The following is a 26497-nucleotide window of genomic DNA, read 5'->3' as shown; positions in this document are numbered from 1 at the left end:
CTTCATGTTGACAGGTTAACGTCTACAGCATGTATGACTATCACACTCTAATGTACCTCAATTTATACTAATGAAGCAGTCGAATCCTTTGCGATACCTACCACTGTTCAATTCACTGTCTTTATCTATTACCACAAACCCATATTTATTCCAACATGCCGAGCATAAATCTCTGAATGAGTTGTACGACATGTCTGTATTGACATGATCATTATAAATATGCTTCAGATTCATTTCATCTTGACGGAATAGCACGAGAAAGTTTGCGTTATCTCTAATCAGATGCTTCGGTATTCGTGTATAAGTTTGACAGAGATAAAAGCTATCAACATCCTTGTGTCGACCCATGCAGAAAAAAGCCTTGATATGATCCTGTTTTTCACAAGCAACATCATCAAATATCATCAGAGAGTTAGGTTCAGCATCTTCAGGCTTGATTACAGCTTCATGTTCACTGAATGTGAAGAATCCAATACCATCAATCTGTTTAAGCAGCGTCTCCAGGAACTGATACTTTGGTTGGTTAAGAGACTTTGAGTAAAGATATATATTCTCAAACCTCAAACCGTTTGGATGTACAATAAGGGATAGTAGAGCGTTGGTCTTTCCACAGTTTGATGGTCCGCAAAACACTGCACGGATACTGTTGGGAAGTAAAGCACCGTGTCGTTTGAGTTTCGCACCGGTTCCTTGAACAATTTGATCAAAATTGATAACTGGCAACTGAGCTCTTGGTTTGCTATCCATGACTGCTGATTGCATTCTGAGCTCAAGAGGTATATATACCGGCTTATATAGATAAGCGAGTCAGTCTTTCATGTGACATGTCTGAGAGCAGACATGGTGAAGGTTTATTCAACAACATAATCAATAAGCTTCCACTTGAACTTCACATACCAGGATATCAGTATTGTGGTCCGGGAACAAAGTTAGCTAAGAGGTTAGCTCGAGGTGATCCAGGTATAAATCCTCTGGATGCTGCGTGTAAGGAACACGATATAGCTTACTCTAAAAATCGTGAAAATTTGGAAGCCCGTCACGAGGCTGATAAAATTCTTGCTGAGAAAGCGTGGCAACGATTTCAAGCAAGAGACGCTGCTATTGGTGAAAAAGCTGCTGCTTGGAGTGTGAATAAAATCATGAAGTTGAAAAGACGCTTCGGTATGGGTCTTAAAAAAGAAAAACCTATTACCAAGCGTAAGACAATTAAAAGAAAAACAATGAAGCGTAAGACAGTCAAAAGAAAGACAACCAAGAAGAAGGATGTTGCTCTGAGACAGATTGTTGATGAAGCTAAAAAGTCCATGCAGCCTGGTGGAGATCCAGTTAAAACAGCTCTTGGAGGTGCCCGCAAAGCTGTCAAGAAAGTTGGTGGGAAGAAAAACGTTCGATTGCCTCGTATTCTACCAGTCCCATCAAAGATTGGTGGAGTACTTCCATTCTTGATTCCCCTGTTTGCAGGGTTATCAGCGGTTGATGCTCTAACAGGTGGAGCTGCAGGTGTTGCAAAAGCTGTGAACGATGCCAGCGCAGCCAAAAATCACTTAGCTGAAAAGAAACGTCACAACTTGAAGATGGAGGAAATAGCTGTAGGTAGAGGATTATACCTCAAACCTTACCGAAGTGGTATGGGGCTCTATCTGAAACCATACCCAGAAGGAGCTGGCTGCAAGAAGTCAAAAAACCAGTAGAGCTACCACATCGAGCACTGACTAACATCGACTTATTAAAATATGTCAAGCTGCTTAAAATTCCAAATTTTCGTGGAGTTTTCATGAGAAATGATTTACCAAAATCTGGACCAAAGACAAACGAATCAGCAATAATAAATTTAGATGATAAACTTGGACCTGGAACTCACTGGGTTGCATACAAGAAGAATCATAATCAAGTAATTTACTTTGACAGTTTTGGTAATCTACAACCCCCACAAGACTTGATGAAATATCTCGATGTAGGTAGCGTAAAGTACAATCATAAAAGATATCAAGACTTTGATACAATCATATGTGGACATTTGTGCTTAAAATTCCTGGCTGGACAACTATAAATTGAAGTGAGTCGAGACAACAAGCGTCAGTCATGACAGAGTCATTCACCTTGACACTATCCGGAAACTCCTCCATACTGGAGGCAAATTATTTTCCGCCAATTGAGCTATCACCAACAAAAATTATGTACTTGGGCTTGTTAAGCTCCTAACATTTAATTCAATACCAAATATTGATGTTGGTGCTAATAATAAATTTTATGTGTCATCAAAAAGATCCAAAAGAAGTACAATCAAGAGATTTCAAGAAATAACTATACCAACAGGGAGTTATGAAATCAAAGATATTGAAACTTATATAAACAAGACATTACCTGAACTAAGTTTCACTTTAAAAGCAAACAACAATGAGTTGAGAAGTGAAATAAAATGTGATCAATATATAAATTTTGAACCTGAAGATTCCATTAGATCATTACTTGGATTTACCAACCGCGTGCTTGAACCTAACACAGCACATAAATCTGATTTACCAGTCAAAATATTGAAAATCAATGCTCTGAGAGTCGAGTGCAATATAACTACTGGATCGTACATCAATGGTGAGAAGAATCACACAATCCATGAATTTTTCCCGAGGGTTCCAGCAGGATACAAGATAGTGGAAGTGCCAACAAACATCATTTACCTACCAGTCGCCGTACGAGCAATACACAACTTGAGGCTCCGCATTGTTGATCAGGACGGGGGAATAGCAAATTTCCGTGGCGAGACTATCACGATAAGACTGCATATAAAAAGCCTGTAATGGGTATCGTATATGAGACAAAGACTGGTAACGGGTATAAAAGGATTGCAGAATGCCCAAAGATTATCAGTCATTATCGAGCTCTGAAAGTGTTGACACGTCAAAACGCAGAGTTCCTAAAAAGTCTAGGACTAAAATTACGTGGAAAATTCACAAGATAAAAATAAATTTTTGTTGTCTAGCTTGTGTGATACCATGGCGGAAATCTTAGATATAAAAAAATCAATTATTTTCGATGAGTCTATTGCACACTGTGAAGCTCATTCACACTTGCCATATGCATCATCAACATTCAACAACAGTGATGAAATCAGGATTGCTGTTCAACATCAAGATCTATGCTTGCTCCCAAGCAAGAGCACATTACATTTTTATGGAAGAATGAGGAAAGCTGATGGTACTGCTGTAAGTGCTACTACGAAGATGGTCAACATGGCTGTTTGTCATATGTTTGAAGAGATACGTTATGAGCTCAATGGCGTAGAAATCGATAGATGTAAGAATGTTGGTATCACCAGTGTTATGAAAGGATACGCTTCTCTGAGTCCAGGACAACAAAATATTCTGGAAAATGCTGGTTGGATTGTTAATGAAGATGACAACAAGCTGACTGATAATAGCGGTTACTTTGATGTCTCAGTACCGCTGAGTTTCATTCTTGGATTTGCTGAAGATTATCAACGAATTATCGTGAATGCCAAGCATGAATTGATACTGATCAGATCAAATACTGATCAAAATGCTTATGTTGTTACCGTTGAGAATGAAAATGTTTCAATTACGATTCAAAAATTGAGTGGATTGTACCATATATTACAATGTCTGACAAGCAAAAATCAAGGTGTTGAATTACATAACCTCCGATCCAGCTATCCCAATCAGTTTCCGGACTTGGGAATTGTATGAGTATCCACTGCTACCAGCTACCAACAAGCATATTTGGGTAATCAAAACAACAAATCAGCTTGAGAAACCTCGTTTTGTCATCGTTGGATTCCAAACAGCAAGAAAGAATCAATCGAATCAAAACGCAAGCGAGTTTGATCACTGCAGCATAAGAGACATTAAGCTGTTCTTGAACTCTCAGAGTTATCCATATGGAAATTTGAACCTCAACATTGTGCATAATCAGTATGCCTTGATGTATGATATGCACACAAATTTTCAAAGTGCTTACTATGGGAAAGAAGCTGAACCGCTATTGACTAAAAAAAATTTTCTGAATAAAGCACCTCTGTATATAATTGACTGTTCCAAGCAGAACGAATCAATCAAGTCTGGACCTGTGGATATACGTCTGGAGTTTGAATCGTCAGCACAGTTTCCAAATCAAACTGCTGCTTACTGCTTGATAATTCACGATCGAATAATTGAGTACAATCCCATCAGCAGCACTGTGAGAAAACTTACTTAATGGTGCAGTTTGATCCCAAACCCACCATACATTACATGTATGTGTGGGACTTTGCATCCGGACAAGCGAGGAAAGGACCATGGGAACAAGCAGCAAGAGACGGAGAACGATTTCGTCGACGAATACAACAAATCAATAACATTATTGATCCTATACTAATCAATAAACTTAATGTAATCAATAAACTTAATGTAATTAAAAATAGTAAATAAAAAACCTATTTTATAATTTTGGGTTTTTAATTATAAACCTTACTATAATAAATATGAAATATATTAGTAACATTACATAGATTTAAACTTTTTCATTAATTGCACAGTTGGTATAGATGCTGTGTAAATGAATTTAAATTTATTGTATGATGTACCGATGTCATACAAATAAATCTTTTCACCATTATTGATAATATTCTTCATCTTTGCAAGTAGATGTGGCTTATTGAAAAACTTCTGGTTGCATGCAGCAGGGAGAAACGTTGAAAAAGTGTTGTCCAAGCATATTTCAACGTTGAATCCAAATTGTGTTCTAACTATTCTGATGTTTGTGATCTCATAATTATGCCCAGTTTCCAATTCATGCATTCGCCTGAATGGTAGAGGGTACCCGTACATCCTGGTGATGGTAGCAGATTCCAGCAGCAGATTCCAGCAGCAGATTCCAGCAGCAGATTCCAGCAGCAGATTCCAGCAGCGGGTAGCAGATTCCAGGACCAGATAGCAGATTCCAACAGCAGATTTCGGCAGCAGGTAGCAGCTTCCAGGGCAGCAGAGTCACTACAGTATTTTACTATGGTACTTCACAATATTTCACTGTAAACTCGTACTTCACACTGTAAACTTGTACTTCACTATTGTGAAGTACGCTCTCAGCGAACTGCTTTTATAGCCAGAGGATACTGTGCAGTTACCCCTCACTCTTCTACCTCAAAAACGGTTTGATCATCTACTGCGCAGTTAGAAGTAAAACAAAGAAAACTGCGCAGTTACGCGACCTTGAACAGGTTCAAACCTGTCCGATGACGTCATCTTTTACGCAGCAGAAATAGAACAAAGAGAACTTCATAACCTTGAACAGACTCAAACCTGTCTGATGATGTCATCTACTACGCAGTTCAAAACTCTACCGTATAGTTTGAATAACCAATCAAATTATCAATTAACCAAGAAGAAATAATTGACCAATAAGATTATCGAGTGGTGGGGGTAAAATCCAGAGATTGGGTTATAAAAAGGTTGAATTGATTGTAAGAGTCATCATTCAGTCACTCTTCGTTGTCAAGAGCAGAGAAATGGAGATCATTCTAGACATTCAAGGATTCAGAGGAGCTGATAATCGCTTCATTGTTAAGGAGTTGGCCTCAATAACAATTCAACATGATATTGATAATATTGAAGAGTTGTCATACACACTATTTCAACCGCCATATCACTGGAAAGTGCTACCAGCCAACTATCAACGTCTGAATACCTGGCTGATTCGAAATTATCATGGAATCGGTTGGAATGCTGGAACAACTTCATATTACAAGCTCAAAGAAGTTCTCAATTATTTAACTTGTAATAAAAAAATTATTTATGTCAAAGGTATCGAGAAAAAGTTATGGGTTCAAAATTTAATTGATTGTAATAATAAAATTGTAATCGATCTCGATAATTTCAAATGTCCCTCTCTAAAAGTATGAAAATTTGTAACAATCATTTTTGTAATTATCATGATCGTTTATCTGATTTATGTGCCTTGGAAAATGTAAAAATTTAAAAGATTGGTTTGTAAGCACTCAATAAATCTAAAATAAATGAATTATAATTGTTATTATTATTTCATCCTAACATATTTAATTCAGAATAGAATTAATTATTGTTAGTTATTAAATTCAAATAATTTTCCAACACTACTACTGATATTAATACTTATCAACAGATGGTGTAATGATTTTTGATTTTTAATTATGATAATCAATAATCAGTTTTTGTTTTTCTAAAATTTTATAATTAATATTTGTTTAAATTAAAAGTCATGCATTATTTTATATAACCATTTAAAAATATAAACTGAGTATTGATTTTTCAAAATATATCGCTAGAAGATTTTTGGATTTGACGATAGAAAGCACATCAACCCCATATTAGTTTATCAAATAATAATAATAATAATTTTTGAAATAAAGATAAATAATAATTATTTTCTAATATTTTGTTATTAATATTATTAACTTTGTTTAAATTAAAAGTTGTATACCATTTTATAAAGTAATTTGAAAATAAAAAGTGAGTATTGATTTTAAAAATATAGCGATAGATTTTTGGATTCGACGATAGAGGGCACATCAACCTCATATTAGTTTATCAAATAATAATTTTGAAATAAAGATAAATAATAATTACCCCCACTCCTCTACTTAAAAACCTGTTTGATGACATCATCTACTGCGCAGTAAGAAAATTCTAGAACAGAATAAGTCATCTACTGCGCAGTTACCCCCACTCCTCTACCTCAAAACCGGTTTGATTACGTCATCTACTACGCAGTTAGAAAATTCTAGAACAGAATGAGTCATCTACTGCGCAGTTATATGACCTTGAACAGGTTCAAGCCTGTCTGATGACGTCATCTACTACGCAGTTAGAAAATTCTAGAACAGAATGAGTCATCTACTGCGCGGTTAGATGTAATGCACGCTGTCACCAGATGACGTTGCGTGAAATCCTTCTCGCAAGTAGTTGACATAACTTCATTTTAAATATATACAACATGGATATACCACATACTACAAATGCGTAATCCTGAACTATTGATCTGTTATGGCTGAGCCGAAGGCAGGTTAATAGTTGAGGATGCTTTTTAACCTCAAAATGTTGAACTCAAATTCAAAATGGCGGATAGCAGCCACCAAATGGCGGATAGTAAGATTTAAAAAATGGCGGATAGTAAGATGGCGGCAGAATTCCCCACCAGCGCCACCTATAACCTCGATAAAAACCTCACCCATAACCTCAAAATGACATACATATCTACCGCTGGCAACACCTACTGTCGGCAAAACAGGTCGCCCATATCCACAGATGATACTTGTCACGAGCCTACGGTCGGCAATGCAGATCCCTTAGTATTGACACGAAGCCACAAATCTGTTTTACCGACTGGGCATGCACCCCCTGTATACCTACTATAGTTTATTAGTTATTAACAATCGAAATTTTATAAACAAATTGAGCTAGCAAGCTGAAAAATCAACCGATTTCATTGTTTATTTTTTACATATTTCTAGTAATAAAAGGAACATTTTTAATATTTTTCAAAATTTTTCAAAATTTTTATCTCAAAAATTTGATTTTACAAATCAAAAAACCGCTTTTTTGGAAGCCAATATCTGCGAAACTAAATTTACTACAGCACTCGCACCTACTCTAAAAAATTTAGAATTTAATTCCGAAAAACTACCATTAGTCCGGGTAGGGAACACGCTCGCTTTATCGAAAATCGATAATAACTAACAATTTTCTAAACAAATAGAAAAAATTGTTTATAAAAAAAGTTCTCCATACAATAGGATATCTTTACGATTCATGAAATTCTGAATTGTTTGATACCCATATTGTGGAAACAAATTTTTTTTTCTGTTAACTAACAATTTTTTTAAACAAATAGACAAATTATTTACAAAAAAAGTTTTCTACATAATAGGATATCTTTACGATTCATGAAATTCTGGATCTTTTCATACCTATATTGTGGAATTAATTTTTTAAAAGATAATTAAGACTTTGAAATAAAAAATTACAAAAGAAGATGAAAAATCAAACTCCGAGTATCTGAGCGGTCGCTTACTAATGTTACTTACACTTACAATGTTTTTACCTAGACAGACAAGATTGGCGCGTACCAAGCATCAATCAACTGTTTTTGCAGACGTGCAAGCTCAATGCTATTACCAAAATGACCCGCCCCCCTTCACACTTGATTGTCTTTTTTTTAATAGAAAAGTTATCAATATTCAGATGGAAGACCATTGAGTTGCATCGTGACAAATTTTATTGTGTTCCTTAACCCTATCGTGTTTGTGATTTTATTCAATTATTTTTTTTTCTGTTTTCTGTCTTTAATACGTTTATTCTTTTAATAAGTTTATTCTTTCTTTTAAGAATTGTGTTAAAAACTATTAATTTATTAATTTGACTGCCGAATTATTTATTATGCATGATTTAATGTAAGCTCTAACTTTTTAAGCTTACTAATTTTGACGTTGTTTATTAATAGATACAGTTGTGGTGCTTGTGTTCTTTTTATTTTTTCTGATTTTTTAATATATAACTAAAATTGTGCTATTATCTTAATCCATTCGTTGCTTGGTTTTATGTATATAAAATATATCCCGAAAATGGATATATCAAATCATACATTTTCGGTAATCGCGCAAGTGACTGCGAAGAATGTGAAGAGCATCGATGAAGTATCTTTTTCAAGTATAAGTAAGGATTCTCTCTGCTTTCTGGTAAGCACTTTTTACTATTTATCACTTATAATTATATCAATTATAATTATAATTATAAAATATAAGAAATATATTAACATTAGACTTTTTTTTAAGTAATTAATTGATTGGTCAAATTTTTTTAACATTTCCAATTGAGTTTTAATGTATTTTTTCTTTCCATTACTTAGATCTTTTGAAATGATAAAATTAATTTTTTTCAAATTATTTAAATGTGTATAAATTTATATTCTTCATTTACTTTTTTTTCTAAACAAATCACTTACTTCCACTATTTAAGTTAATTTTTACATTTCATTAGAACAGATAATTTTCATAAGTTAGAACGTATTTTAATTTCTTTTTTCATTATTTATATATGTCATATAATGAAAATAATGTTTAATGGTTGTCTGGTGTTTATTATTCTAAAAATTATGAAGCATCAACCCTAAACTTTCTGTCACTCTTGAATACTAAGTTCAAAGCTATTTTTTTTTTTAGCTTTATGAATGAAATTTATTAGTTCGTTAGATTCCACTTTCTTTCCGAATTTCTCTACTTTCGTATTATTTTAAAATACATAATCAAGATTGGGCTTTGTAGTTATTGTATATTGCATTGATTATTAATCAAAATAAAAAGATTTTACTTTTAGTCAACCTCAAGTAAAATATAACTTTTTTCTACTAAAAATAGATACCATGATATTTCTTAGCAGTTATCAAAAAAATTTAACTATTGCATTTGTCCTTATGTCATTCTTTAAAAAATTTTACAATTCTCTGACTCATCTCAAGCTCGTTAAGAAAACATGTTATTAAAAAAAAATATATATATATATATATATATATATATATATATAATAAAAAGACTAGCGCAGAAGTGATCGTCAATGGCAAGACCTCTGAAGAATTTAATACAGGTACAGGTGTCAGGCAAGGCTGCACACTAAGTGCAATACTTTTTGACTTGTTCATTGATGATATTAATGAAGAATGGGTCAGAAAGGATGAAGGGGGGACGGTGTTTGGAAAAAGGAAAATCAGAGCATTGAAGTATGCTGACGACATAGCGATCGTGGCGGAGTTTGCAGAGGAGTTGCAAAAGATGTTGAACACGCTCGAAAGATACGTAGATAAAAATCGCTTGACGGTGAATGTTAACAAAACGAAGGTGATGGTTTATAGGAATGGTGGGAAAACATGTAAAAGTGAAGTCTGGATGTATAAAAAGGAGAAAATTGAAGTTGTAAAGCAGTTCAAATATTTAGGGTATACGTTTTCTACTAAAAACAGCAGTAAGGCGCACACGGAATTAATGATAGGCAAAGCACAAAAGGCAGCAAATGCGGCATGGGGCTTGATAAAAAGAGCTGGACGAGATATGAGAAAAGATAGAGTCGGTCTAATGAATTCGTTGGTGAGATCAGTGGCACTATATGGTGTAGAAGTTTGGGGGTGGGACAATGTAGATAATATGGTGAAGATGCAGGGGAGATATGTAAAAATGGCTTTAGATGTCGCTAGAAACACCCCGATGTACGTATGGAGAGGTGAAATGGGAGTGGAGAGTATTCAATATACCATTAGGAAAAGAGTGATCAGCTATGTGAAGGACATCCTAAACTTGGAAGAAGACAGGTAGCCACGAATATGCCTGACTGAAAAGATGAGAGCTGTGCTAAATGGCAACCCATCAAAGTGGGGTGCTCAGATGGCGGGAATCCTACAGAACTGGGAAGCAGAAGAAGTTTGTGAGTGGATTTGGAAGGGTGGCAGAGATCAAGAAGTTCATATTAAGCTCATGGAAAGTCTAAACAACTGGTGGGAAAAAGATTTGGAGGCGGAATGGAGCAAAACAGTAGAATCAAAGTATAACAGTCTGTATAAAGAGATCCTACCGGGTGCAAATGGAGTAGCGTACTTGAGCATGAAAGTTAAGCGGAAAATGGACAAAGAAACATGGGCAAGAATTAGATGTGGAAACATAGGCAGGGCTGGCAAAAAGGGATATAAAGATTGGAGCTGTAGACTATGTGGGGGAGGGGAGGAAACTTTAGCACACATCTGCACCTGTAGTGAGGCTTGGAGACTACAAGCAGATGAAACCAAAAGTTTTATGGAAATATGGAAAGGTAATCGGATAGAAAGTGAGATGCGTAGTTTGCTTGTAAAAACACTGAGAGATGAAATAATTGAGGAATTATGTACGTTTATAAGAGTGATTGAAAATAAGTTAAAAGACTGTAAATGAGTGGCATGCCAAAAATGTAAAATGAGCGTAGATATTTAATGTATGTTCTGTTGTGATCTTAGGGAATAAGACAAAATGTAACTCTATGTATTATTGCAAATTGCAAATATCCTGTAAGGACATGCAATGAAATAAAATTATTATTATATATATATATATATATATATATATATATATATATATATATAACTTTTTGAAATTGTTGGCATATGTAATGTTTTGAACCAATTTCTTTTTTTAATATGAGTTAATTTTTTTATTTTTTAACAAATTTCCAAACATAAGCTAGTACCTTCTTAACTGTGTTAAACTTGGTTATACAATAATATAATTTTCCCTTATTGTACTTTAATTCTTTTTTTTTTTTTTTTTTAAATAGCTTTTTACACTTCCTTACTGGTATACTGTAAAAAATTTTTGGAGCGAGTGCGGAGTGATTTAGGAGTTATTGCGGAGTGAATGATTTGTTATTAATTTACTCTCAATGGTAGAGAGCTTCACTTCTAGACAGATTTAAATTATTTTATTAATAGACATCACTTCGCGGAGTAAATTTTTATTTTTTTCATTCAAAAAAAAAGAAAAAAAATAGTTTTGGCTCATTTGAAAATTATAAAACACGTATTTAGTGATTTTAAAAATTACTATTAAATAATCGATTTTAATTTCTGACAAAAATTAAATTTAAAAAACTTTAAAAAAAAAAATTTGTTATTTGTAAAATAAATTTGACTTTAAAACAAAAAAAAATTTGTTATTTTTATAATAAAGTCTAATTTTTTTGAATTCCTTCTTTTAATTTCCTTTTTCTTTTCAAACTCGAATCATTAAACAAATTTTATTTTACTGACCGAAAAAAAATTTTTTCTGGAAATAAACTTTGCTTTTAATTTTTTGAATTTTCAGTTTTTATTTTTTTCTATTTAATATCTTTCACGAATATATAAGTATGTACCTAATTAAAATTGTTTTATATCAAAGATATTGAATTTAAAATGTAATTTTTTTTAATTTTTTATAATATATGATATTATTTATAAATTTTGTTAGCAGTGTTCTTTAAACAGACAAAATGATAAATCATCAATCGTAAGCCCTTATTAACAGTAAGGAAGTATAAAAATTATTCAATGTTTACCAAGATCAAATATAAAGTGAGGAAAATTTTTAATAATAATGATTTTTAATAGAGAAAATATCTTTCTATTTTTCAAAAATCGAAAAAAATTGTCCTCATGGAAAGCCTGAGAACGGACCAAGCACAAAAATTGTTAAAAAAATTGTGAGAAATTTCAGGGTTGATGTTTTCAATTTAGTTATTTATAGAATAGTTCTTTTTTTTAATTTTTTACATTTTCAATTTAGGTTTCAAGAGCAATTAAACAAAAAAATACCCCATTTTTACGCGACGATTTAAAAGCTCAATGGGAAAGAAAGTTATTAAAAGAAAAAATTGCGGCTATTCTTTCTGAGTCCTCATTGCCATTGTCGACGGATACAGCGCGGATAATTAATATAGCAGGAGGTAGTGATGATATAAAGCTGTGTCTCAAATCTTATTTTAGAATTCCAAATGAAGGAGAAGGTAGTTGCTTTTACCGTGCTATTTCGCAAGCTTTATTTGATACTGAAGATGAACATCTTCATTTAAGATTTATTGTTGTAGAATATGTAGTCAAAAATTTTAAGATTTTGAAAAAAAAAATTGGCAGAGTTGAATTTTGATGGTAAATCGAAATATAAAACCCCGGAAAAATATAGAAGATATCATATGTCACCTAAAGAATTTGCGACTTCTTTTGAAATTTTCATATTTGTCCAAATTTTTAATATTCCAATTAAAGTATTCGCGTGTAAATCTAAGAAAGAGGCTCACAATAAAAAATTGATCATGCAATTTCCTCCGGATAATTTTGAAAATGATGATGACTGCATAAATTTAATTTTTATCGAACCATATCATGATGGTCATTTTGAATTTGCCAAAAAAGTAGATTCTAATAATTTTTCAAATAAAATTTCACAAAATTTCTTTTATGAAAATTGTTCAATGAAAAATGATTGCAAATTGAATCGAATTACCAAAAACAAAAAAGTTCCAAATAAACTTGATGTTTCAAATGACACTCCTTCTAACACTAACATTTTTAAAAATAACTCGAGAAAAAATTGTTCTAAAAATAAACCCGTTATTGCTTCCTCAACAATACTGTTAATAATAATTTTTCGACAAAGAAAAGCCGCGTGGCTGTTTCTGGCAGTACATTAGTACCTTTTGAAACGAATTCTAGTCAAAGTAACCCTGCTAAAATTAGTACTGGTACTGCCCCTGTTGACACTCAAAGTATTAATAATATAAATTCCCATATTACAAATTCCGGAACGTTAAATGATTCAAAATCTATGCCTTTCAAAACAAGTCCTATTAAAAGCAGCCCCACTAAAATTCGTATTGATAATCCCCCTGTTGTTACTGAAAGTATTAATAATATAAATTTCTATGATAAAAATTCCGGTATATTAAATGATTTAAAATCTATGCCTATCGAAACAAGTCCTAGTAAAAGCAGTCCCGCGAAAATTTCTGCTGATAATGCCCCTGTTGTCACTGAAAATATTTATGATATAAATTTAGATGATACAAATTTCGGCACATTAAATAATTTTAACTCTATTCCTATCGAAACAAGTCCTCGTAAAAGCAGCCCCGCTAAAATTAGTATTGATACTGCCCCTGTTGACACTAAAAGTATGAATAATATGAATTCCCATGCTACAAATTCCAGTATATTAAATGATTTAAAATCTATGCCTATCGAAACAAGCTCTCGTAAAAGTAGCCCCACTATAATTGATGCTGATATTGCTCCCGTTAATATAAAAAATAGTAATAATCTTAATTCTCATAACACAACTATTGGTCCATTGAATGTCTTAAAATCTGCAAACAACAATAATGCTAAAAATTTAGATCCCACTGGTGTCTGAGAACGGTTTTGATCTCAACGATAGATGGTCCAGACTTAAACAGGCAATATTCACAACAGCGGAAGAGCTGAAACTAGTCAAGAAACTCAAAGGTGGAGATGCAGAGGACTGGTTCGATGGAAAATGCAAAAAGCTGCGGAAGCAAGTCTGGAAAGCGTTAAAAGCCTACAGAAAGGATAGAAAAAATAACCATAAAAGAAAAATTTGGTTGGAAAAGAGAAGCGAGTTAAAAAAGCTGTACAAAAAATTAAAAGAAGAGAACATGGAAAAAAATGGAAGAAGGTAGAAAACAGCTCCAGTATGTCTAGCTTCTGAGAAGGAATCAACTAGTTCCGGAGAAGAAACAAGATAATTAGAGGAGATATAAGTGATAAGCAATGGGTGACCCATCTTCAAACGCTGCTTGGAAGTGAAAACAGAAATGAGAGGACTGGAACGAGTAGAGCGGAGCTCACTAAAAGTAATACTAGCAGTGAAGCTCCAGGGAAAGGAGCAATGAAAGGAGAGATGGATGAGAAAATAACCTGAGAATGTTGGAGTCATCGGCTCATGCGTGTCATCCTAACTACCCCCACTATCCTATCATCATCACTATACCATAAAAATACAATTGTACTAATCACTAATCAGTCTGTTATAATAAACCATCAGGTATAGATGCTATGTAACGGTTCCTTGTAACTACTCATTCACCTGAACCAGTATTCCACTCAAAACCCCAACAGGGAAGAGTTCACGAAGACCCTGAGCGGCTTAAAAAATGGAAAAGCGCCGGGAGAAAATGGGCTAACTGTAGAATTCCTGAAGGGCTTGCCAGGATGCTGGAAAGAGGAGCTATACGAGACAATCAATCAAGCCTAGAAAAAAGGCGAATTTCCAGAGGGGTGGGACACGGCAAAAATCTTTCCTATCTACAAAGTGGGTGACGAGAATGAAACCAAGAACTATCGGGACATAGCACTCTTAATTATCGGCTATAAATTGATAGCCACGATTATGGCCACCAGACTAATGAAGTGGACAGAGGACAACAGCCTCCTGAGAGAAAGCCAAGCGGGATTCAGAGGCGAGCGCGGCACCAGAGACTACATTTTCACTCTTAACTCAATAATAGGGAAGAGTATTAAACAACAAAAGGGTAAACTTTATGCGGCATTCGTGGACTTTAGAGCAGCCTTCGACCTAGTGGACAGAAACAGTCTACTGGAAAAACTGCAGGAATTAGGAGTGAAAGGCAGGATGTTCAGCCTGATAAGCAAAATCTATGAAAAATCCGTCAATAAACTGATGACGGAAGACGGGACAACAGAACCCTTTGACTCATACCCCTTCAAAGACTACAGTGACACCAGCTGCAGGTTATGCAGAAAAACAGAGGAGACACTAGATCACCTGTTGATGTGCGACAAGGCAAAAAGTGCAATAAAGAAAGAGTAAGTAGACGATATGGAAAACTGGAGAAGTGGAAAAGAAGGTACTGAGCTGGAAAGACTCACAATTAATACTCTACAGGGTGAGCTGAAGACCGAGATATATAGATATGCAAGGGAGTTCGAGAAGCTAGTCAGGAAGACGCGAGAATCCTCACAAGCACGGGAAATAAACAGAAGCTAGTGAGGAGAAAAAGTGATGATACTAAAATAAGTAGTCATTTAGACTCCTTTTTACTACAATAAAAGGGAGAGTAGTAATAGGCACCAAAGATTCATCTTAGGTAATCGATAGGCGCAGGCCAGAAACCTGAAAAAAAAAAAAAAAAAAAAAAGAGAGAGAGAACAACAACCAAGGAGCGAGAAGTCCTCGTAGCAGCTACACAACGACCAGGATGAATATTAAGAATTAGTCTTCAAGTAACATAAATTATATAAAAATCATTCTTTTTCTTGAATTTAATATTTTTATCTCTATATATAGACATATATTGTTATACGTTTCCTTATATTATTTTACTTTGTTAATTCATTATCAACTAATACTTGTAAGCAGAAAGGGATGTAAAAGGCCATTCAGGCCATACATTATATGAAATAAACTTCTAACACTATAAATTTTTTTTATCGCACAGCAGATTTAATATAGTCTCTTTTTTGTCACCGCCCTTGTGGAAATAATTCTCTGAAAGAACTCTTGACAAGTCTTTATAACTCTGAATAAGACTTTTCGAAATTCTTCACATCCCTAACTAAGTGAAGGAAAGACTTAATAAGTCTTCAAAACTCTGCAATACTCTTCAAAAGTCAAATTTTCCCTGCAATTTCGGAATTTCTCAAAGAGTTATTAAGACTTGATAAGACTTGTTCAGTTTTACAGGAAAAGAAGAAAATATTTCTTTTCAAAAAAATTACTTATCAGAATTAAATAAAACTATAAAAAAGAATTAATGCATGTTTTAAAAAAATTTTTTTTAAATAATATTTTCATCACGAAAATACTTTGATGGGCATCGAATCACTCATAGTTGAGCAAGTCAAAACATCAACAGCAAATGAAGTACACTTGCTGTTGGAAACAGATACTACTTAAAGAGTAAATCCAATCGGTATTTAATTTGGACTATCAAATATTAAAGTCAACTTTCTAGGTAGGAAAGAATTTTCTATCCACACACTATCTGCTGGAATTAATTGATACCTAACATATTTTAATTTACGAATTTACAGTTAGAATCTTTGAGTGTTCTTAGTTTCTAATAGGTGGCATGTGGTTAGAAAATTCTTTATATATATATATATATATATATATATATATATATATATATATATATATATATATATATATATATATATATATATATATATATATATATATATATATAATTAAACGTAAAGCTATGTATACATAATTATATATAATCAAATGTAAATTATAATTTTATTAATAATTGTTGATTTTATGTTCTTTAGTGATTTTAACATAAATATAAGTATCTGAATTTTTTTATTAATTATTACAGATGAAGAGCTAAATTATATTTTATTTTATTTTGCCATTATTATTATTTATAAATCAATACTAAATTAATAATACATTTTGCTTACATATATCGCAGTACCCGGGAAAAAATGAATTTGCCTAACCATATATATTTATATATGATTATATATAAATTTTTATATAAAATATATATAATCATATATGGACTAATGTATTATATGTATGTTTTATATAAGTCTATATGATTAGATCTAATTAGATCTGAGTTATCTAGAGCTATATATGATTTTATATAAATCTATATATAATTAGATCTGATCAGATCTAATTTATATAGGACCATATATATATATATATATATATATATATATAATCAAACGTAAAGCTATATGTACATAATTATATCTAATCAAACGTAAATTATAAATTTAACAATGATTATTGATTTTATGTTCTTTAGTAATTTTAAGATAAGTATAAGATCTGAATTTTTTTATTAATAATTGCAGATATAAAGAGCTAAGTTTTATTTTATTTTATATTTCATTACTATTATTTATAAAACAATACTAAATTTATAATACATTTTGCTTATACAGGGTGTCTCTGAAGTGGCGGGAGTAATTGTTGGGGTCGATAGAGAAAAAAATACTGAATCGAAAGTTCCTGAGCCAAAAATTTTTTTGGGCCATAGAATTTGAGTTATGAATTAAAAACGATAGCCAATCAGAAGCGCGCTATTCGAGAAATGAAAATGAGCGGGGAAGTAGAGGAGACGCGAGAGTGAGATGCTGCAATAGCAGCTTACTCGCTCACACAAAGCCGAGCATGAGAGGGGATTGTGACGCTATGAGCCGAGTACGTAAGTGTGAATGAGTGGATGTATGAGGTCGCAAGCGGACGGCTTAATGTATGAGTGTGTGTCCGTGTATCGCAGCATTATTGGAGGCGTTGTAACGCTGAATTAAAGCTAACCGGGTACTCTAAGACAGAGGAAAAAATTTTAATTTTTATTTTTATTCGAAAAAATTTAATAAAAAAATAAAAAGGCCCAAGATTTAACCAGACCCACAGAAACGGAGAGTAAATTTTTAATTCTCATTTATTTTGCTGGGGATTATTTTCAAATACAAAAAAAAAAAAAAGCTAAGATTCAACTGGAATCCAAAAAGAGATGGATGAAAAATTTTATTTTTTATTTTTAATCAGCAAAATTATTTTTCTTTAAAAAAGCCCAATCTCGACTGGAACAAGAAAAAATGATTGAAAAATTTTATTATTAATTTTCAATCAACAAAATTATTATAAAAAAATAAATGGGCCCAAGTCTCAACCGGACCCAAACAAACGGATAAAAATTTTTATTACTTACTTAATTTGCTGGAAATTATCTTTAAAAACGAAAAAATGCCCAAGACTCGATCGGATCCAAAAAATAACAGTACAAAAATTTTTTCCTTATTTTCAATCAGCAAAATTGTTTCTTTTAAAAAAGGCCCAATCTCGACTGGAGCAAAAAAATGATTAAAAATTTTATTATTAATTTTCAATCAACAAAATTATTTAAAAAAAAAAATAGTCCGCAGACTCAACCGGACCCAAACAAACAGATAGATAGTTTTAATTACTTATTTATTTTGATGGGAATTATTTTAAAAAACGAAGAAAATCGCCCAAGACTCGACCGGACCCAAAAAAAAAAATAAATTGAAAAATTTTGTTTTCATTTTCAATCAGCCAAATTAATTTCTTTTCGAAACAAGGCCCAATCTCAAACAGACTAAGAGAAACTAATTAAAAAATTTTATTTTTATTATTAATCAAATATTATTTAAAAAAGAAAATAAGCCACAGACTTAACCGGACTTAAACAAACGGATAGAAAATTTTTATTACTTACTTAATTTGCTGGAAATTATCTTTAAAAACGAAAAAATGCTCAAGACTCCATCAGACCGAAAGGGAGATGAATAAAAAAATTTTACTATTCATTTTTAATCATCATAATTAACTTTTTTATAATAAAACGCTCAATTTCGACCGGACCCAGAAAAAATGATCCAAAAATTTTATTTTTTATTGTTGATCATCAAAACTAATTAAAAAAACAAATGAGGCCCTAGACTCAACTGGACCCAAACAAACGGATAAATAATTTTTATTACTTATTTATTTTGCAGGAAATTATTTTTGAAAACGATAAAAATGCCCTAGACTCGACCAGACCCGAAATAAAATAAATTGAAAATCTTTGTTTTTCTATTTTTTAATCAGCAAAATTATTTTCCTTTGAAAAAGGGCCTGATCTCGACTGGAGCAAGAAAAAATAATTGAAAAGTTTTATAATGAATTTTTAATCAACAAAATTTTTTAAAAAAGAAAATAGGCCCCAGACTTAACTGGACCCAAACAAACGGAAAGAAAACTTTTATTCCTGTTTTTTTTGTTGGGAATTATTTTTCGAAACAAAAAAATTGCCCAAGACTCGACCGGACCCGAAAAAGATAAATCGAAAAATTTTATTTCTAAATATTAATTAACTAAATTATTAAGAAAAAAAAATAGACCCAAGACGCAGCAGGACCCAAATAAACGGATAGAAATTTTTTATTACTTGATCACCAAGATTAATTTTCCTTGAAAAGAAAGGCCCAATCTCAAACAGACTTCGAATAACTGATTGAAAAATTTTATTATCAATTATTAATTAACAACATTATTCTTAAAAAAATTAATAGGCCCCAGACTCAATCGGACCCAAACAAACGGATCGAAAACTTTTATTTCCCATTCATTTTGCTAGGAATTATTTTTAAAAACGAAAAAAATGCCCAAGACTCGACCAGAGCCAAGAATAGAAGAATGCAAAAAAATTTATTTTCTCTTTTCAATAACAAACAAAAATTTATTGAACAAAAATCAGCCTAATCTTGACAAGACGATAAAAAACTGATTGAAAAAATTTATTATCAATTATTAATTGACAAAATTATTTCAAAAAAGAAAATAGGCCCCAGACTCAACCGGACCAAAACGAACAGATAGAAAATTTTTATTACTTATTTCTTATGCTCGGAATAATTTTTGAAAACAGAAGGAATTGCCCAAGACTCAACCGGACCCAACCAAACGGATGGAAAACTTTCATTTCTCATTTATTTTGCTGGGAATTATTCTGTAAAATAATTTTTCAATTAATCGTCAGGTAAAATGTCAAAAAATAAATTAAAACAAACATTGAACTCAAGTCCCAATAATTTTGATATTTTAATTAAAATTATTTTTTAATTAATTGACAGGTAAAATGTCAAATAAGGAATTGAAAAAAAAAATCGCTCTCGAGTCCTGATAATTTTGATATTTTTATTAAAATTATTTATCAGTTAATTAACAGGTAAAATGTCAACTAATAAATTAAAAAAAAAAATTGAACTCAAGTCCGAATAATTTTGATATTTTTATTAGAATTATCTATCAGTGAATTAACAGGTAGAGTGTCAAATTATAAATTAAGAAAAAAATTGAACTCAAGTCCGAATAATTTTGATATTTTTATTAGAATTATCTATCGGTGAATTAACAGGTAGAATGTCAAATTATAAATTAAGAAAAAATTGAACTCAAGTCCGAACAATTTTGATATTTTTATAAAAATTATTTTTTAATTAATTGACAGGTAAATAAATAATAAATTAAAAAAAAATTGAACTCAGGTCCTGATAATTTTGATATTTTAATTAAAGTTGTTTATCAATCAATTGACTGTTAAAATCCTGAATAATAAATTAAAAATAAATCGCACTCATGTTCTCATAATTTTGATCTTATAATTGAAATAAATTTCTAATGAATTGACGGGTAAAATCCCAAGTATCAAATTAAGTAGTAATCGCACCCAAGCCCTGATAATTTTGATATTTTAATTTAAATTATTTATCACTTAATTGATAGGTAAAATGTCAAATGATAAATTAACAAAACATTGAATTCAAGTCCTTATAATTTTGATATTTCAATTTAAATATTCTTTTTATTCACTGACAGGTAAAATGTCGAAGAAAATATGAAAAAGAAATGGCATTCACGTTTTAGTAATTTTGATATTTTAGTTTCCCTTTTTCTTAGCAAAGAAATCATTTCAAAAAAATCTACAGGTGTTTCGGCAGTTCAAGGATAACTTTACTTTAATGTTATTAGTTTGCATTCACATCATTACACTTTACTCCTTTTATTAAGCAAACGTGAATGTAAAAATTCGGCGGTCTTAAGGTCGACTATTACTACTTAGTTTCCTCTAGTACTCATTCGATTAATAATTCTGATGACTTTCATGCTTTTTACTACGTGCAAGAGGTTCCATCCTTTCTGTTTGCAACTAATCTTTGGCTTACTACAAATTGCGGAGGAGAATCCTCACATGACGGTGAACCGTAATTTTCAGAACAAGTGGAAAATCAACATGTGGGGAGGAATAATCGGCGACACTGTGCTACTATACGAATTACCGGAAACCATGAACGTAAGTTTAATTAAAAATTTACACAATTAAAAAATTTCGCGCTTCAGAAAATTTTCTCCACTCAGTTTACCGTTAAAACTTCAATGTAAAATTCTTCGACACTTTGCAAATATTGAAATTATTCGAATAATATTTTTGTGTTTGAAAATAAGATTTTTATTTTTGTAAATTAATTCTTTATAATACCTAATTTTTCATAAAAATTCTTTGGAAGAGTTTTTTCTTTCTTAATTTGTTAAAATAAAGGAAAATTTTCTGGGGTAACTTCTGTTGTTGATGCGAAAATATTTCGAAAAATTCGTTCAAATAATTTTTCATTAAAATTGGAAAAATCCCTACGAGTAAACTTCGTTTTATCTGTTAAAATTTTAGAAAATTATTTTTAAAATTTTTAACAAAATTTCCCTTTGGTTTAAATTAAAGAAATTTTTAACTCCCTGATTTTCTCACTTTCACAGTCGAAATTTTTCGTTATTACAGAGTGCTCAGTATCTCTTGTTTTTGGGAGGAAATTTACCCCAGCTTCTAGCAGGAGTTAGTCCTCAACCGACGTGGTTTCAACAGGATGGTGCGCCGTGCCACTCATCTGGGGACATAACCAATTTCTTAAATGCCCAGTATGGCCAACAGTGGCTGGGGAGGTATGGTCCAGTGAGATGGCCACCAAGATCACCAGACTTGACTCCGCTCGATTACTACTTGTGGGGTTTCATGAAGGAAGGGGTATATTTTGATGAACCTGCAGATCAAATGGAAACAATGGCAAGGATCATGGCTGCACGAGAACTAATAACGCCGGAAATCCTGCAGTGTGTTCGGGAAAACCTTTTGGAGCGGTGTCATCGGTGCTTAGAAAGGAATGGAGGCCATTTTGAGAACCTTATGGATTAATGATTTTTTTTTTTTTTTAATTTACAAATTCTCAATCAATTTTATTATACAGATTTTTGTTATTTTTGTTATTTTATTGTTTTTTTATTTTTGAGAATTTGATAATAAAGTTCATAATTTTAGTACAGAAAAGGAATTTTGTTATTTGAGGTTTTACCTATCAATGAATTAATGAATAATCTTAATCAGAATATGAAAATTATCAGGACTTGAGTGCAATTATTTTTGAATTTTTTTATTTGACAATTAACCTGTCAATTAATTAGAAAATAATTTAAATTAAAATATCGAAATTATTAGGACTTGAGTTCAATGTTTCTTTAATTAATTTTTTGAAATTTTACCTGTCAATTAATGGAAAACTAATTTTAATTAAAATATCAAAATTATCACGTCGTGATTGCAATTTCTTTTTTATTTTTTTATTTGACATTTTACCTGTCAATTAATTAAAAAATAATTTTAATTTAAATATCAAAACTATCAGGATTTGAGTGCAATTTTTTAAATTTTTTTACTTGGAATTTTACTTGTCAATTAATTGAAAAATAATTTTAATTAAAATATCAAAATTATCAGGTCGTGATTGCTATTTCTTTTTGATTTTTTTCTTGGAATTTTATCTGTTAATCAATTAAAAAACAATTTTAATCAAAATTTTAAAATTATCAGGTCGTGATTGCAATTTCTTTCTAAATTTTTTATTTGACTTTTAACCTGTCAATTAATTGAAAAATAATTTTGATCAAAATATCGAAACTATCAGGTTTTGAGTGCAATTTCTTTTTTATTTTTGTATTTGACATTTTACCTGTCAATTAATTGAAAAATAATTTTAATTAAAATTTTCAAATTATCAGGTCGTGATTGCAATTTCTTTTTTATTTTTTTATTTGACATTTTACCTGTCAATTAATTGAAAAATAATTTTAATTAAAATATCAAAATTATCAGGTCGTGATTGCTATTTCTTTTTGATTTTTTTCTTGGAAATTTAACTGTCAATTGAATAGGAAATAATTTTAATTGAAATTCCAGAATTATTAAGACTGAGGACTGATTTTTTCTTTAATTTTTTTATTTGACTTTTTACCGGTCAATTAATTGAAAAATAATTTCAACTAAAATTTTAAAATTATCAGGTCGTGATTGCAATTTCTATTTTATTTTTCTATTTGACATTTTACCTGTCAATTAATTGAAAAATAATTTTAATCAAAATATCGAAATTATCAGGTTTTGAGTGCAATTTTTTCAAATTTGTTTACTTGGAATTTTACCTGTTAATCAATCAAAAAATAATTTTAATTAAAATATAAAAATTATCAGGTCGTGATTGCAATTTCTTTTTTATTTTTGCATTTGACATTTTACCGGTCAATTACTCGAGTAAATATTTTGATTACAATATCAAGGACTTGAGTGCAAGTTCTTTTCAATTCTTTTATTCAAGATTTTACTAGTCAATTAATCAATCAGTAATTCTAATCAAAATAATCAAATTGTCAGAACTTGAGAACAATTCTATGTTAATTTTTTCATTTGAGATTTTACCTGTCAATTTTTCGACATCTAAATTCGATTACAATAATAAATCCATCAGGACGAATGTAATTTCTGTATTTCAGATTTTACATGTCAATTGATTAATTAATAATTTTAATTTAAATAATTAAATTATCAGTAGTGGAGTACAATTTCTTGTTAATTTTTTGATTTTAGACTGTACTTGTAGATTGATCAATCATTAATTTTAATTGAAATAATAAAAAAATTATCACGTCTTGAGGGCAATTCCTTTTTAATTTGTTATTCGAGATTTTGCTAGTCAATTTATTAATTAATAATTTTAATTTGAATTTTGGTGATTTTCTAATTATTTAAATTTATTGACGCTAACAAAATCAAGAAAAAAATTCTTCAATCCTTTTACTTAGGTCCAGTCGACTCTTGTGCCTTCTTTTAAAAATCATTCTTTATTCGTCAAAAGTAAATAATAAAAGTTTCCAATGTCTTTTCGAGGTCGAGACAAGTCTTGGCCATTCTTTTCGTTCTCCATAATTTCCCTTCCAATTCAAATGAAAAAATAAAAATTTCTTATACGTTCATTCGGCTACGGTTGAGTCTAGGGCCTCATTTGTTTTTTTAATTAGTTTTGATGATCAACAATAAAAATAAAATTTTTGGATCATTTTTTCTGGGTCCGGTCGAAATTGAGCCTTTTATTATAAAAAAGTTAATTATGATGATTAAAAATGAATAGTAAAATTTTTTTATTCATCTCCTTTCGGTCTGATGGAGTCTTGAGCATTTTTTCGTTTTTAAAGATAATTTCCAGCAAATTAAGTAAGTAATAAAAATTTTCTATCCGTTTGTTTAAGTCCGGTTAAGTCTGTGGCTTATTTTCTTTTTTAAATAATATTTGATTAATAATAAAAAATAAAATTTTTTAATTAGTTTCTCTTAGTCTGTTTGAGATTGGGCCTTGTTTCGAAAAGAAATTAATTTGGCTGATTGAAAATGAAAACAAAATTTTTCAATTTATTTTTTTTTTTTTTGGTCCGGTCGAGTCTTGGGCGATTTTCTTCGTTTTTAAAATAATTCCCATCAAAATAAATAAGTAATTAAAACTATCTATCTGTTTGTTTGGGTCCGGTTGAGTCTGCGGACTATTTTTTTTTTTATAATTTTGTTGATTGAAAATTAATAATAAAATTTTTTAATCATTTTTTTGCTCCAGTCGAGATTGGGCCTTTTTTTAAAAGAAACAATTTTGCTGATTGAAAATAAGGAAAAAATTTTTGTACTGTTATTTTTTTGGATCCGATCGAGTCTTGGGCATTTTTTTCGTTTTTAAAGATAATTTCCAGCAAATTAAGTAAGTAATAAAAATTTTTATCCGTTTGTTTGGGTCCGGTTGAGACTTGGGCCCATTTATTTTTTTATAATAATTTTGTTGATTGAAAATTAATAATAAAATTTTTCAATCATTTTTCTTGCTCCAGTCGAGATTGGGCTCTTTTTTAAAGAAAAATAATTTTGCTGATTAAAAATAAAAAATAAAATTTTTTCATCCATCTCTTTTTGGATTCCAGTTGAATCTTAGCCTTTTTTTTTTTTTTGTATTTGAAAATAATCCCCAGCAAAATAAATGAGAATTAAAAATTTACTCTCCGTTTCTGTGGGTCTGGTTAAATCTTGGGCCTTTTTATTTTTTTATTAAATTTTTTCGAATAAAAATAAAAATTAAAATTTTTCCTCTGTCTTAGAGTACCCGGTTAGCTTTAATTCAGCGTTACAACGCCTCCAATAATGCTGCGATACACGGACACACACTCATACATTAAGCCGTCCGCTTGCGACCTCATACATCCACTCATTCACACTTACGTACTCGGCTCATAGCGTCACAATCCCCTCTCATGCTCGGCTTTGTGTGAGCGAGTAAGCTGCTATTGCAGCATCTCACTCTCGCGTCTCCTCTACTTCCCCGCTCATTTTCATTTCTCGAATAGCGCGCTTCTGATTGGCTATCGTTTTTAATTCATAACTCAAATTCTATGGCCCAAAAAAATTTTTGGCTCAGGAACTTTCGATTCAGTATTTTTTTCTCTATCGACCCCAACAATTACTCCCGCCACTTCAGAGACACCCTGTATATATTGAAGTAATACATTTATAATAGATTATGTATAATATTTCCTAAATTTTACATGATATATTTATTAGTATTTTAATAGAGTATACTTTGTTGAATTAAATCTGATTATATTCCCGAAGAAAATGATTTTGCCTAATCATATATAGTTATATCTAATTAATAATTAGTAATTATATATAACCATATGTAGACTTATATATGATTATACCTACTCATACTTGACTAATATGAATCTGTATGTAATCAGATCTGATTATATACGGGTCCATATATAATTAGATGTGATCAAACTTGGCTAACATAATTACCCTTTTATAGATTATCATGTATTATTAAATTATATATAAGTTAATATATAATTATATATAGGTTCATGCATAGTCAGACCTAAGCAAACATTTTTTTAGATATCACTTAAAGTGCAAAATGATGTTTTACAATACGCTTAAATAGTTATAAAATGAAAAATTTATTGCACTTCCTATAGGATGTCTTGGTTTGCCCTGCTACTGTTTAATAATAAAATGATTATTGGAATAAATATGTTGTTATAATTAGGTTCAGT

General features: G+C 30.9%; 1 protein-coding gene across 1 annotated transcript; it reads left to right on the top strand.

Annotated features, from left to right (window-relative positions):
• The first annotated feature begins 14923 nt into the window (after nt 1-14923).
• On the top strand, nt 14924-22315 carry LOC141533010 (uncharacterized). The gene is made up of 4 exons (XM_074251659.1): nt 14924-15360; nt 17584-17719; nt 21303-21380; nt 21861-22315. Exons 1-4 carry the CDS (start codon nt 14924-14926, stop codon nt 22269-22271), a joined length of 1062 nt encoding a protein of 353 aa, XP_074107760.1. The 3' UTR covers nt 22272-22315.
• The last annotated feature ends 4182 nt before the right edge of the window (nt 22316-26497 follow it).

Source organism: Cotesia typhae, unplaced genomic scaffold (genome assembly GCF_013202065.1).
Source record: "Cotesia typhae breed Kobodo isofemale line unplaced genomic scaffold, CoteBio_Ctyphae contig_81, whole genome shotgun sequence".
NCBI classification, from domain to species: Eukaryota; Metazoa; Arthropoda; class Insecta; order Hymenoptera; family Braconidae; genus Cotesia; species Cotesia typhae.
Note: the sequence above shows the minus strand (reverse complement) of the source record. Positions and strands in the feature narration are given on the sequence as shown.

Bases quoted from the DNA above. Each gene is read 5' to 3' on its own strand.
- LOC141533010 (XM_074251659.1), top strand. From the start codon at position 14,924: ATGGCCACCAGACTAATGAAGTGGACAGAGGACAACAGCCTCCTGAGA. The intron at 15,361-17,583 runs GTAAGTAGACGA...TAAAAACGATAG, and splicing joins AAAAGTGCAATAAAGAAAGA to CCAATCAGAAGCGCGCTATT. The intron at 21,381-21,860 runs GTAAGTTTAATT...TCGTTATTACAG, and splicing joins AATTACCGGAAACCATGAAC to AGTGCTCAGTATCTCTTGTT.